We start from the raw sequence: 14,519 nt of genomic DNA, 5'->3' as shown, positions 1-14,519 counted from the left end.
GTGGACAGTGAACTGAGTGAATTTTTGTATTTGAAGGTTGGATTGAAATATAGATGTGTCATGTCTCCATGGTTGTTCAGTCTGTATATGGATGAAATTGTAAAAGATATACAAGGTATTGCAGTGGATGGTGGAGCAACCCTAATGAGAGAGGGCAATGTGTAAAAACTCCCTGTACTATTGTTTGCAAATGATACAGCAAGGCTTGGTGAATGAGTTTGGGAGAGTTGGTATGAAACGGAATCTAAAGGTGAATTTAGGGAAGAGTAAAGTTAAGGTCTGTGAGAGAAATGAAGTACAGCAAGCTCGCCCCCAACGCATGGGTTTCATTCCTAACGTGGCGCGTTCTTCTTCCTGATAGTCTGTTATATTCTTCGAATTACTTCTGGGTGGTAAATAAATGTTTCATGCGAACTCTGTTTCCCCATTGTTTTTAGCTGTGTTCCACTGTGTCAACTTGTTTGACTCATCAGGGTTGCAGTGAAAGGGCCCGTCCTAACCTAAGTGTTTAACTAAACTTGACCTAACCTAGCATAACTATACCTAATTTAATTTAATCTAGCTTAACCCAACCTAACCTAGCATCCAGTTGGGAAGTTGGGAAACGAAAACCACCATTGAGTACGTCAAGATAATCATAGGTACGACTAAAGGAATGTAGTGAAAAAAGTGGGAAATTTTTCAGCAGGGAACGGTAATTTACCACTCTGAAAATAGTCAGAAAAATACAGAAAACAAACTGGAGGAATATGAATTGAACTGGTAAGGTCCTACTGCTTTAAGTAAAGCGTACATTTACTGAAATGGCAAAAAAGCATGGCATGAATGAAAGCACCATCAGAATTATTTGGAAGGACTGGGAGAAGATAACGATCGTGCATAGGAAGTGATGCGAACCTGGCAGCTGTGAAAGTTTACATGTTGTCCTGAAGCTGACTGAGAATCTTACAGAGCGTTATGTGGAGCGTCAGAGAAGAAAACTCTCACTTTTACCCCTTCTTACCACCTTACCCCATGTAAATTACCCCCACTTATATGCACCATCAGGTAAAACAGTAATTATGAACATTGGTGGTATAAAAAGTAGCATTAACAAAACAAAAGTCGGGCTGGGTACCCTTGTGTTGTTGATACATAACATCCCAACACTCTTCCCCTGCCCCCCACCCCATAATGTTAAGCTTTGCCTTCTCTCATATCATGTGACCTTTGGGAGAGACGTTAGGCCATATGGTGAGACGAAAAATTTATGGGTCTGGCAGGTTGAGGGGACATATTGGAATGAAAATGTTTGCAAACCAAAAAAAAAAAGTACTTTTACATAGCGTTCAGTTTCACATTCTTTGTTCAGTATCACGCTTCCCAACACATTTCAGACTGACTGATCAGTTTAGCCATATGCTTAGCCAGTCCAGAATGTGTTGGGAAGCACAGTGTCAAACGAAGAATGTGAAACTGAATGCTAACTCATGAGAACACATGGGAGAAAGAGCAATTTTTTCTGGTTAGCACACATGTTCGTTCTGTTTCATCCCCTAAAACTGTCAGACCCACAAATTTTCGTCTAACCATATAGCCTAATGTCTCTCCTGAAGGCCACATGATATGAGAGAAGGCGAAACTTTGACAACAACATGGGGGTGGGGGGGCGGGTGAAGAATACCAGGGAGCTACGTATCAACAACACAAGGGTATCCTGCCCAACTTCCATTTTGTTAATGTTTTTTTTAATACCATTGATGTTCTTAATTACAATTGCTATATCTCTTTCAGTGTTTTGCTTGACGGTGGGTATAAGTGGGAGTAATGTACATGGGGTAAGGTGGTAAGAAGAGGTAAAAGTTAGAGTTTTGGGAAGTTGCCAGAACACATTGTACCATTATACATGTATACATATTGTCTGAGTGACTTGGATTTGAGTACCATGGTTCTTGTCTAGACCCTATTGCCTGCGGTACTCGAGGTTTGAGTGTATGTTGCATAATACAGTGTGTGTTTTGGTGTCTGAAAACAGCCGAAAGACTGCAGAAAGCTGCCAGAATTAGGAGAAGTACTGTGCATATGGGTATTTTTTATTTTTATTTTTTGTTTTTGTTTATGCAGTATTTCTTAGTGTTTAGAATTATATTGCGTATGGCAGTGTGTGTTTTGATGTCAAAAAACAGCGAAATTTTGCAGAACGCTGCGAAAATTAGGAGGGGTACCGTGCATATTGTTTTTTTTTTTTTTAAATGCATCGTTTTCTTAGTGTTTAGGATTATATTGCATATTCCAGTGTGTGTTTTGATGTCTAGAAAGAGTCAAAAGAAAGCATAACACTGCCAGAATTAGGATGGGTACTGTACTGGTAGGATAGCAATAATAATGGTAGTTATTCCCTGGGCAGTCTGGCCGAACAGCCCCAAGTCCCTAAGGAAGGCCACGGCTGAGACAGGGCTTTCCCACAGAGCTCTCAAGGAGTGTATGGTGTGTTGTTGGTGCAGGTGATTGTGTGCAGTGCAGTCTTCCATAATGTACTTAATAGTATGGGGTGCTGTGTTGCATCCTGAACAAGTGTCAATGACGGAATCATCCAGCCTCTTCTGATAACTCAAGAGGCCTGGATGATGCCACCTACCAGTCCTTTTGTAATATTGGGAAATTAGTAGAAGATAATGATGTGATACTGGGATGTAAGTTTAAGAACAATATATTCTTATCATTCAGAAAGCTGAACTGGACAAGCTATTGGCTGTGGAACGTGAGGCACACACAGCCACTAAGCGGGCAAAGGATGAGGCTGAGGAAGCTGTTGCCCAGATGCAGGTTAAAGCAGCAGCTGACTCACAAACACACCTCACAGCAACTCAGAGAGCCACCCAGGTAAACATAGGTGTAATTAAAGTTGTTTGAACTAATTCACTGATGAATTTGCTGACACTGTAACTGCAGCTTTGAATATTAACATGATACTAAATATGTAATAGAAGAAAGAAGTGAGGTAATACTGAAATTACTGTGACAAGTAAAGAAGTGCCAGCCTGTCAAGGCAATCATTTTGTCATTCAGATCTAACAGCCTCTTAGTTACCTACTTACAGTTACCAGTTTAGGACAGTGATGAAGAGAGAGATGCCCTAGCACAGAAAAAAAAAAAAAAAAAAAAAAAAATCTTTTGTGTGAGAGCCTCATAAGGACATGATTTAGGCAACACAAAATATTTAATTAAAAAAAGAAGTGCAGTGCTATATCATTCATTCATTCATTCATCATCTAATCCAGTGTTGCCCCATGAGGAGTGTAGAAGCCCAGAGCTAAGCTAATTGGTCCTGACATTTAAGATGAGAGTGACCAGCCTTCCTCATCCCTGAGTGGCATTACATGAGCAATAAACCCCAACCACGCCTTGGATATAAACCTACATAGGCGCAATCCGATTGGAGTGCCTTAATTACTCACTAAACCACCAGGCGCCATAATTTGGTTATATGGTTACCACCCAGCGTAGTAAATGGGTTCGTGGTATACAGGAAACCATTTGGCATGTCACTTAGTGTAGAGTCACCTATAGACAGAAGGAAGAGGAAAGAATGAAGGAAAGACAGAAGAGGAAGGATGGAAAGAAAGAAGAACAGAAAGGGCAGGCACCCAAGAGCAACACTACATTGAGTGAGTGGATGGTGAGTGCCCCCACCAACCACTAAATAATAATGATAAAATTTATGAACAAAAAATATATGAGAATTGCTATGCCTGTAAGGTGGAGTTAGGATTCAGGAGCTTGATTGGTGAATGAGTGAGTGTGATTTAATTCACTGGACACGCCGTCGATTAGCTCTCCCGTTTTTGTTTTTCCATTTCCATGCTTTGTGGTCCCTACCTCACCTCATCCGTAGGTCGGAAAAAATAATTTGGAATGATGATGATGATGAACAGTCAGTTTAGGATTCAGGCAGGAGTAAATTCAGTAGATAGCCTAAAGAGATCCTTAATTTACTTGTGTACTTTTCCAATGTACTGTAATGTTTTCGTTAGGAGAGAGATGAGATACGGCAACAACTTTCAGCAGCCATCACTGAGAAGGACCAAGCTGCTCAGGAAATAATTGCACTCCACAACACCATATCAGATCTCAAAGACAAAATGGACACCCTAGTGATTGACTCATCAGCCAAGGTAAAGCTAAGAATTTCGAGTGCTGCAGCTAACATGGTTATTTTTTTATTTTATATGCAAGGTTCTTACAGTGTTCCTTATATGGTAATACAGTACTGTAGTGAAGCAAACAGATTTGAACCAGATTTTGATTAATCTTATTCATAAGACATTTTTTCCAGTATGGTACTGATTGTAAGTTAAAATGAAAATAAAAATATGTGATTGTTATATAGAGAATGCTATATTTGTTCTCAGAGAGAAGTTGGAGTTTGCATCCTATATCAGCAGTGTTAGAAAATAAGAGATAAATAGGAATTAAACCTGTTCCTGTTAGTTAGCAGCAGCAGAGGAAGATTGGGCCCGACGTGTGGAGGCATGTGTTGTGGCAGCAACAGAAAGAGCAGATGCAGGAGTCATGCATGCCCTGGGCCACTTCGATGAGGAGACACACAGAGATATCAAGTGCACACCAGACTACACCCTCACGTACCAAACCTTGATCAAGAGCTCATTGGTTCCTCTAACTGGAGTGTACACAGCATATTCTAGTAACCGCCACACTGCGCAAGACCTGATTAAGACTGTGGTTGCTACTGGCCAATATGTTGCTGCCTTCCTACTCTATGCAAAGGCTGCCTCACATGCTAGTCCCAACATTGAGATTGCTGAGAGTGAGTATACAGTACATTGTAGAGGTTTCCCTTTACAGTCCCAATCCTGATAAAGCCTAGGATCGAGGAGTGGTTATTAAGAGTTGTTATGGCCATGTATATGGGTGCTTGCACCCAGGTAAGAGTGAACGGAGATTTGAGTGATGAGTTTTCTGTGAATGTTGGTGTGCACCAGGGGTTAGTTTTTAGCCACTTGTTGTTTATCATGGTACTTGAAGCTCTCTCACATGACTTCAGAAGTGGACTCCTGTGGAAGATGTTGTATACCAGTGATTTATTGTTGATTGAATAGAATGAAAGGGAAGCGGAGGAAAGATGTAGGAAGTGGAGAGATGGTATGGGGCACAAGGTTTTAAGAGTAACTACAGATAAAACAAAAGTGATGGTATCTAGGGCTGGTGGCGGTACTGTCAAAGAAGAGGGAGAATGGCCATGTGAGATTTGCCACAAGGGCGTGAGAAGTAATTCCACCTTGTGCACTATCTGTGATAAGTAGGTGCATAAGAGATGTAGTGGTATTGGAGGTATGCTGCGAGTTAATGCTTATTTCATGTGTGCGGTGTGTCGGGGAGAGCAGGTGGAGATTGTTAGGAGTGAAAGGATTGAACTTGCTGGTGAGTTTGTTGAGTGTGTGGAAGGGTTCTGTTATTTGAGAGACATGTTATGTGCTGGAAGTGGGGCTGGAGCTAGCTGTGTGGCTAGAGTGAGGAGTGGTTGGAAGGAGTTCAGGGAGCTGTAGTCTCTCCTGACAATGAGAGGGCTCTCCCTTCTTGCTAAGGAATCTTTGTATGCAGCATGTGTTAGGAGTGTAATGCCGTATGGCAGTGAGACTTGGGCAGTAAAGGAAGAAGATATTCACAGGTTTAAACGTACAGAAATGGCAGTGATTAGGTGGATGTGTAGTGTGTCCCTGAGTGTGAGGCTTGGGGGGTCTAGGTTTACGATGGAAGAGTTGAGGGGTAGGATGGGACTGGAGTGTATTGGTGTTGTGATGAGAAGAGGTAGGTTGAGATGGTTTGGGGATGTGGAGAGGATGGGGCATGATAATTGGGTGCAGAAGGTGAGAAATGTTAATGTTAGAGGTAGGGTAGTGAGAGGTAGACCGAAAAAGACCTGGGACGAGGTCATTGAGTGTGACCCCAAGGATAAGGGAATGAAGAGGGATGCCGCCAGAGATCAAGCAGCATGGAGAGCTGCCATTAGGTGACCAAGGCCAATGCATGCAAGCATGTTGAAGCCTTCAAAAACAAAGTGAACCCTTAGCTGATATAAAACTATTTAGTAGAAATACATGCCATATTGTCGGATTGGCTGATAGGAGAGAAATCTGTTACCAAAATAGCAGAATAATATGACTGCAGACATCTGCGTATTTGTGAGATATGACTGCAGAAAATGAAAAGGAGGCAGAAAAAAGATTTTGGAAATGGAGAGACAGAATGGAACACAAGGGTTTGAGAGTACAGTAATTGTGAATAAAAGGAAGTGATGATATCTAGGACTGGTGGCAGTACTGTTAGAGCAGAGGGAGTGAGGCTATGTGTGGTTTGCCACAAGGGTATGGGAAGTAACTCCATCCTGTGCATTGTTTGTGGTGAGTGGGTACTTGAGAAATGTAGCGGCATAAGAGGTAGATTACAAAATAATGCTAATTTCATGTTAGCAGTGTGTCGGGGAGAGCACGTACAGAGTGTCAGGTGTGAAAGAATTGATCTTGCTGGTAAGTCTTGAGTGTGTAGAGGAGTTTTGTTATTTGGGGGCTATGTTGTGTGGTGGAGCTTGGGCTGGAGCAAGCTCTGTAGTAAAAGTAATGAGTGGTTGGAAGAAGTTTTGGGAGCTTTTGTCTCTCCCAACATTGAGAGGGTTCTCCCTCCATTCTAAATTCTAAGGGATCCATGTACGCAGCATGTGTTAGTAGCGCTGTATGATAGTGAGACCTGGGCCAAAAAGAAAGAGGATATTCAGAGGCTCAGATGTGCAGAAACCACATTGATTAGATGGAGGTGTAGTGCATCCTTGAATGTGAGGCCTTGGGGGGCTAGGATTATGATTCAAGAGCTGAGAAGAAGGATGGGACTGGAGTGTATTGATTGTGATGAGGAGGGGTAGATTGAAATGATTTGGTCACATTGAGAGGATGGAGGATGTCAGTTGGGTGTGGAAGATGAGCATTGTGAATGTCAGGGGAAGGGTTGTGAGAATCAGGCCAAAAAAGACCTGGGACGAGGTCATAGAGTATGGCCACAAGAAATAAGGAACTGAATAAGGAGGCTGCTAGAGATAAAGTAATGTGGAGAGATGCCATTGGGTGACTGAGGCCGATGCATGCCAGCATATTGAAGCCTTTATAAGCGTTGTGATGTGATATAACGATGTTAGGTAAATGTGTCTGCATCAGTTTGAGGTATGTTAAAAAATGATTTTACATTTTAATTTTGAAATATAGAGTTCAGATTAGACTTATGAACCACAAGAAACAGTAATTGCACAGATGCCTAGAGCCACAATCCTTGTTGATTCTGTCCACCTCTTACTGCATACGACCATTTACTGTCAGCATTAAGTACAAAAATAAGTTGAAACTCTTGAAAATGTAATTTCTGTTTATTTTGGGGAAATTAACTGTACATTTGAGGCTCTCATGTTCTTTCAGATATTTTTTACAGTAGTAGTCTAGTCTTGGGTCTCCACACCTAGGGAAGTATTGTAGTAATACAATGTGAGGAAAGATGACTGGATTTCTTTAATGTGCTTAGAATGGTATAGTCATATGGAGAGAATCGATGAAAACAGGTTTGTGAAAAGGGGGTATATATGAATGAGTTTGAGGGTGGAAGAGACTTGGTGGACAAGGAAGGTGAATGGATATGGTAAAGGAGTGTGTGAAATAGCAAGGTTTTGAGATCGATAAGACCTGGGAACTAACAGGTGACTAAGTTTTTTGAGTGAATTGTGTACAAAGGAATATGTGGCAAGGGTTTGGTACTCCATTTAACTTAGTTGTTAGTGGATTCACTCTGTCAGATGAGTGATGTGAAGCACATCTGTAAAGAGTAATCATCACCCAACCCTCGTTCCCTACAGAATGGAATGAGGTAGGGTCCATGGGGAGGTGAAGGGCTACCCATACATTCACTCATCATTCCAGGCCCTCATAATTCTGACTCCACCTCAGAGACATAACCATATATGTATAGATAGATAGATAGATATGTGTAGATGGTTGTGTCTGTGAGGTTGAGTCAGAACTTTGGGGCTTGAGTGGTGAGTGAATGACTGTGTATGTAGGCCTTTCTCTGGGCAAGCTTTTGATTAGTTTTCCCATTATTATGTTTTTTTTGCTTTCTAGACCCTGTTTCACCCCATCCTTGAGTGGGAAAAAGAAGTTGGGACGATGATGATGATGAGGATGAATGCGAAGCTCTTGATGATGATGATGATGATCTTGACATGGTGGGGCATTGGAATGCACTGCATGATTTATTACTGCAGCTCTGGTCACACTGTTTAATCAGTGTTGCGTAAACTCATGCAGCTCTTGAGATATGTTAAGTTTATATTAGAAGATTAGGAAGGCAGGGAGGAGAAGAGAAGGGTGTATTGGCCTGCAGAGTTTTTGGTCACACCATAGCACTAGCTGTGGTTCCATATATGGTAGGGTATTTATTTATGTATTTATTTATTTATTTATTTTTTACCTTTATTTGCCATTTCCTCTCTCTCTTCCTTGTATGTCCTTCTTTCTTTCCTCTTTTTCCTTCATTCTTTCTTTCCTTCCTTCATTCTTTCCTCTTCCGTCTGCCTATGGGCGACTTTACACTGAGTGACAAGCCAAATGGTTTCCAGTACACCAGGAAACTATTTACTACACTGGGTGGTAATCATATAACCAAATTATGGCACATGATGGTTTAGTGAGTAATTAAGGCACTCCAGTTGGATTGAGCCTGTGTAGGTTTATATCCAAGGGGTGGTTGGGGTTTATTGCTCACGTAATGCCTCTCAGAGATGAGTGGGGCTGGTCACTCTCATCCTAAATGTCAGGCCCAGCTTGCCTAGCCCCGGGCTCCTATGCTCCTCGTGGTACAATATAGGATTGGATGATGGATGGATATATATATATATATATATATATATATATATATATATATATATACACACACACACACACACACACAGTAAACTCCCAATTATCTGGCATAATAAAGCCAAAGGCCTGAGGTATACTGTCAGAATTCTGGGTTATGCAAAAGTCCCCCCCCCCCCCAGAGGCCCCTAACCTCCCAACCCAATAATATTATCCACTGTCTAACCTATACATGAGCAATCAACCGCAACCATCCCTTGGATATAAACTTTCACTGGCTCAATCCGATTGGAGCGCAATAATTACCCACTAAACCACCAGGCGCCAAAATTTGGCAATATGGTTACCACTCAGCGTAGTAAATGGTTTCCTGGTGCACAGGAAACCATTTGGCTTGTCACTCAGTGTAGAGTCACCCACAGGCTGAAGGAAGTGGAAAGAATGAAGGAAAGAAAGACAGAAGAGGGAGTGTAAAGTCACCCATAGGCAGAATGACAAGGAAAGAATGAAGGAAAGAAAGACAGAAGAGAATGGAAGGAAAGATGGATGGAGAGGAAAGGGCAGACACCTGAGTGCAGCACCACATCGAGTGAGTGGATGGTTAGCTCCCCCACCTACCATATATATATATATATATATATATATATATACACACACACATACATGGTATGGTATTCTACACTCCCTCTTCTGTATTTTTTTTCCATCATTCTTTCCTCTTCCTTCTGCCATTGGATGACTCTACTCTGAGTAACAGGCCAAATGGTTTCCTGTACACCAGGAAACCATTTGCTATGCTTGGTGGTAACCATATAACCAAATTGTGGCACCTGGTGGTTTAGTGGGTAATTTAGGCGCTCCAGTTTGATTGAGCTGGTGCTGGTTTATATCTAAGGGGTGGTTGGGGTTTGTTGCTCATGCAATGCCACTCAGGGATGAGTGAGGCTGGTCACCCTCATCTTAAATGTCAGGACCAACTAGCTTAACCCTTGGCTTCTTCACTCCTCATGGGGGAACACAGGAGTAGATGATGATGATGATAAATACAGTAAACCCTCAATAAAACAAACTAATTGGGGGTAGGGGTGGGTTGCTATATGCAAAAGTTTGCTGTATATGAGGAGTCGGTATTTCTGAAGGATTACTGAACTCAGTTCGCTATATAAGGGGAGTCGTTTGGTCCTATGTGCTCAAACATAACCTAAACTAACTCTGTGAAGTTTTACATGGAGAATTCAATGGTTTATGAAGTTGTACATGTAAATACAATACTGCATGAAGTTGTAAATATAAATACAATACTGATAATAAGAGTATAGTGTAATGTAGTTGTCACGGGGTTTTTAAAATAAATGCAAAATTAAATGATAATTCTCAATGATACTGAAGAGTAGGGACAATGAATTGTCTTGCTAAATCAAGCAATGATTACTTTATACCGGCCCGCTTCGCCGACTCTCTCAGAACGAGAATTTATAAACTTTCTCAACAGTACACAGCAGAGACTAATTACTGACAATCGCTGTTTATTAGTACTGTTAGCCTCTGGAGAAAGTGACTTCACCCTTGATAATAAATAACTAATACTATTAATAATATCAGGTTCTTGCTGATGCGTAACTCCTAGAAGGCACAACGGATTTTAAGGTTAATACAACAAGACTGGCCTAAGTACCAGTTATGAATGGCAAAACGTTTATGCAAGCTAGGAGCTATAAGGGAAATAAGCTTAATTGTGGAGAAATGAAACACGAGTTTACATTACATTAAGCTCAAGAAAAAGAACTGTTAAATTTTTTGATTACAAAGAAATAAATTTAACGTTACATTTCAAATGAATTCAAAATAAAGAGATCGCACTCAAAAGCTAAATTCTTAAACCTAGGAAAAGCACCTTAACTAAACTCTTAAGTCTAGGAAAACGAAAAGAAAATACTGGTTAATGTATGTAGCGGATCACCAAAGAAGGTGGGAGCCTGGAGAACTGTAGTCTAGTGGAGTCTGGGTGCTAGCTGACCTCTCTCACTCTCACTTCTGGAGCACAGAACCTCACTCCGTCGCGACAGACAAAAGACTGAATTCAAATACAGGCCAGCCGAGAGAAGGCATGGCCAATGGTTGAGGCAAGCAGGGGCGAACAATAAAGAAACAATAATATCGCTCAGTAGAGCACTTAATGACGTGCATTAGATTGGTCACTTTTGAAACAGTGACGAATGTTTTGAAAAGTATACCACCGAAATGGAGAGAGAAACGGTTAACTGAATGATACACAGTGAATTTTCCACTAATAGTTCGTGGTTTCTCACGAAAGGAAAATGTCGCGAATTTGATGCATGACAGTAGTACTATTACAGTATGCTTACTGTGCCAGGAAAGGATGCTGTTGTCACCATGGGCTGATCTCGAACTTCCCCCTCATTTATATATATATATATATATATATATATATATATATATATATATATCATCATCATCATCAGCCATTGAGGTCCACTGCAGGACCGGCCTATCCCTACCGAAGGAGGGACAATACAGCCAATGTATCTCTACCCAGTGGCTTAGGCTGTCTGGTAGAGACTGTATGTAAGGTGAGAAGTGCTTGTGAGTGTGATTGTAGTGTTGTAGTGGCTTTGGATGTGTGTGTAGTCTGTGAACCAAGTGTAATCGCCCCGCCTTAAGCCAGTTGGGTGCAAGCATACTAGTATGTGACACTGGTTCAACCACAGCACCCTTTGTGTCTGCCAAAGTAGCAAGTGTTGTGGTGAACACTTCCCAAAGTTTTTACAACTCTGGTGGGAGGCGAACCCGCACTCACCAGCGTGCGAAACGCACTCTCTGCCACTGTACCACAGAGAAATATATATATATATATATATATATATATATATATATATATATATATATATATATATGTATATATATATATATATATATATATATATATATATATATATATATATATATATATATATATATATATATATATATATATATATATATATATATATATATACTATATATATATATGCACATCCAGATCTTCCCCCTGTTACGAATGGGGTACATTCCGAGAAACTGCTTTTAAGTAATTTTTTTTGTAAGTCAAAAATGCATTTAATACACCTAACCAGTCAAGCATCATAGCCTAGCCAAGTATTGAACACTTACATTAGCCTACATTTGGGCAAAATCATTAACAGAAAACCTATTTTATAATAAAGTGTTGATTATATCACTTAATTCCATGTAATTTATTGAATATTTTTGTAAAAGTACAAATTTGTAAGTGCAAAAATTTTTAAGCTGACTGTAAGTGGGGGAGGATCTGTATATACTGTGTTTATCTATCTATCTATCTGTCTATCTATCTATCTATACACACACACACACACACACACAATAATCCCTTTAAGACCCAGACACCCAAGTCCTGGACATATTGGGCTTGGGTCAAAAAAGAAAAAAAAAAAAAAAAAAAAAAAAAGCCGATATGTGTTCATCGCTACTCTAAATTTGTTGCACGGTGACGGACAGCTGTGTTTTGGTGTGTAGTTCCGGCAATGTCCACTAGAGCACCTGTACATCCCCCCGAGTTCCCACCTACTTACCTACCATCGTGACTGCACGCTTGTCGCCATGGCTGCTCACGCGCTCGCTTTTGTGGTGGACAGTGAATAAACTGCAGTGCCATGCCACTAGACCACATGAGAATTTACAGTGTTCTGCAGTGTTAAGAAATAAGAATTCACAGTGCAAAGGATTAAGTGCAGAATGCAACACTGGCATATTGCAACTGGCATGGCGCAGGGAAGAACAGAATGTGCAATGTTAAATAATTATAATTCACAGTGGAAAGGATTAAGTGAAGCGCAACACTGGATTACTGTACGTGCTTCAGATGCACCTTCACCACTGTCAGAGCCTTGGAAGAGGCAGGTTAATCTTCGCAGTGGTCACGGACACGTTGTAAGCACCTGGTACACTGCTAAATATTTTCCATACTCACTTCTAATTTCTCATTTTCTGGTTCCTTTTCATTTATTTTATGGTTTCTGTCCCTTATTTGTGTGAATAGGGTCTTAAATAGGTGCTGTGCATGTCCGGTAGGGAGTTATTTATTTAGCTTTCAAAGTTAGGTTTGTTGAGGTCTATAAGTACCTGGCCATGGGCATTTGTCCCAAGTCCCGGACAAACCCAAGTCCTGGACATGCGTTTGGCTCAATTACGTCGAATCTTGAAGGGATTACTTATATTATATCTATCTATCTATCTATCTATCTATAGCCCTACGCCCTTTTCCTGCAAAGGGTGGCCGCAGACAAAACTCCTCCAAGTCACTCTGTCACCCACCATATGACTACCCTCCCCCCAACTCACCCCCCCCTCCCTCATATACCTCTCAACTCCATCCCTCCACCTCATCCTCGGTCTACCCCTCCCTCTCCCTCCCTCCACCTCGCCTACATACACCCTCTTAGTCAGTCTTTCATTCTCCATTCTCTCCACATGTCCAAACCACCTCAGTGTATTTCTCCTAATCTTCTTAACCACATCCTCATCTACCTCACAACGTTCCTTCACTTCTTCATTCGTTAACCTGTCCCTCCACGTCACTCCACATGCTCCTTTCAAGTAACTCATTTCCACTGTTCTCATTCTTGACTTGTTCCCCTCTTGCAAGGTCCACACCTCGCTTCCATACGTCAGGGTAGGGATCACAATACTATCATGCAGTGACTTCTTAACTTCCATACTCACCTCCCTATTTCTCATCACTGCTTTCAGTGTACCAAAACCTTCCTTCCCTGCTGTACCCTTTCACGCACTTCATCCCCCAAAGTCCCATCCTTACTCATCACACTACCCAAGTACAGTAAAAGTCCAATATTTCGTCATCCAAATCCCCGGCAAATCTGACATTTCGGCAGTTTTGAGAAATAGTCCCATTTACGAAAATCTCCGATCGTTTGGCAGATTCTCCGATTTTTTTCGTCAGTCTTGAAATTCTCCATGAGGCTCGCCAGCTAGCTACCCGCCTTTACCCGCCTTAGTGAGTGAGATAGTAAAAGTGATGGAATGAGTCTACCACTGCCATGAAGCTCAGAGGCTAGCTCTTTCTCCTATAGCATAAAGAGAGGACAAACATGTAGTGAGTCTAGCATGGGAAAGAGAATCTGTTTCGCCATTCTTCCGCCATTCTTCCGAGTTGTTGCCGTGCTGCTGCCGACTTCTCTTGATTCTTCTGTGTGCTTTGTGAACTTTGTACCGAAATACCTCTGAAATTACTATTCGAGTGTGCTGTAAGCACCGTAACATCAGACAGGAGCTTTGTAACACCTGAGTGGACCAGCCGTGTGTTGTGAACAGTATAAACATCTTCTGCGTGCTTTGAAAATGGCCTCCACATGTGGAAAGTTAACTGGTGTTAGCAAGAAGTGTACACATAAGATGTTGACTATTGCTCGGAAAATTGAGCTGTTGAAAAAATTAGGCTGGCATGAGCAGGAAACAGATTATGGATGAGTTTAACGTAAGCTCCTCTGCTCCCTCCTCTCCATCACCAACAGCAGTCTCTGAACCTCAAGCTCTACTGCCGCAGCAACAGGGAGAAGAGTCCTTAGA

The 14,519-nt window shown here is 41.3% G+C and overlaps 1 protein-coding gene across 1 annotated transcript in view; it reads left to right on the top strand.

Moving 5' to 3' along the window:
• Hip1 (Huntingtin interacting protein 1) overlaps nt 1-14,519 on the top strand; it is a 189,424-nt gene that overhangs the window by 137,826 nt on the left and 37,079 nt on the right. Inside the window, exons 11-13 of the mRNA XM_080277509.1 lie at nt 2,707-2,862; nt 4,014-4,154; nt 4,471-4,807. Coding sequence (XP_080133635.1) covers nt 2,707-2,862; nt 4,014-4,154; nt 4,471-4,807 — 634 coding nt within the window. The remainder of the gene's footprint in view (nt 1-2,706; nt 2,863-4,013; nt 4,155-4,470; nt 4,808-14,519) is intronic.

Source organism: Coenobita brevimanus, chromosome 70 (assembly GCF_032717465.1).
Source record: "Coenobita brevimanus isolate Jiangsu-jjx chromosome 70, ASM3271746v2, whole genome shotgun sequence".
Taxonomy (NCBI): Eukaryota; Metazoa; Arthropoda; class Malacostraca; order Decapoda; family Coenobitidae; genus Coenobita; species Coenobita brevimanus.
The sequence above is the reverse complement of the archived record's forward strand: the minus strand, read 5'-3'. Positions and strand labels throughout refer to the sequence as shown.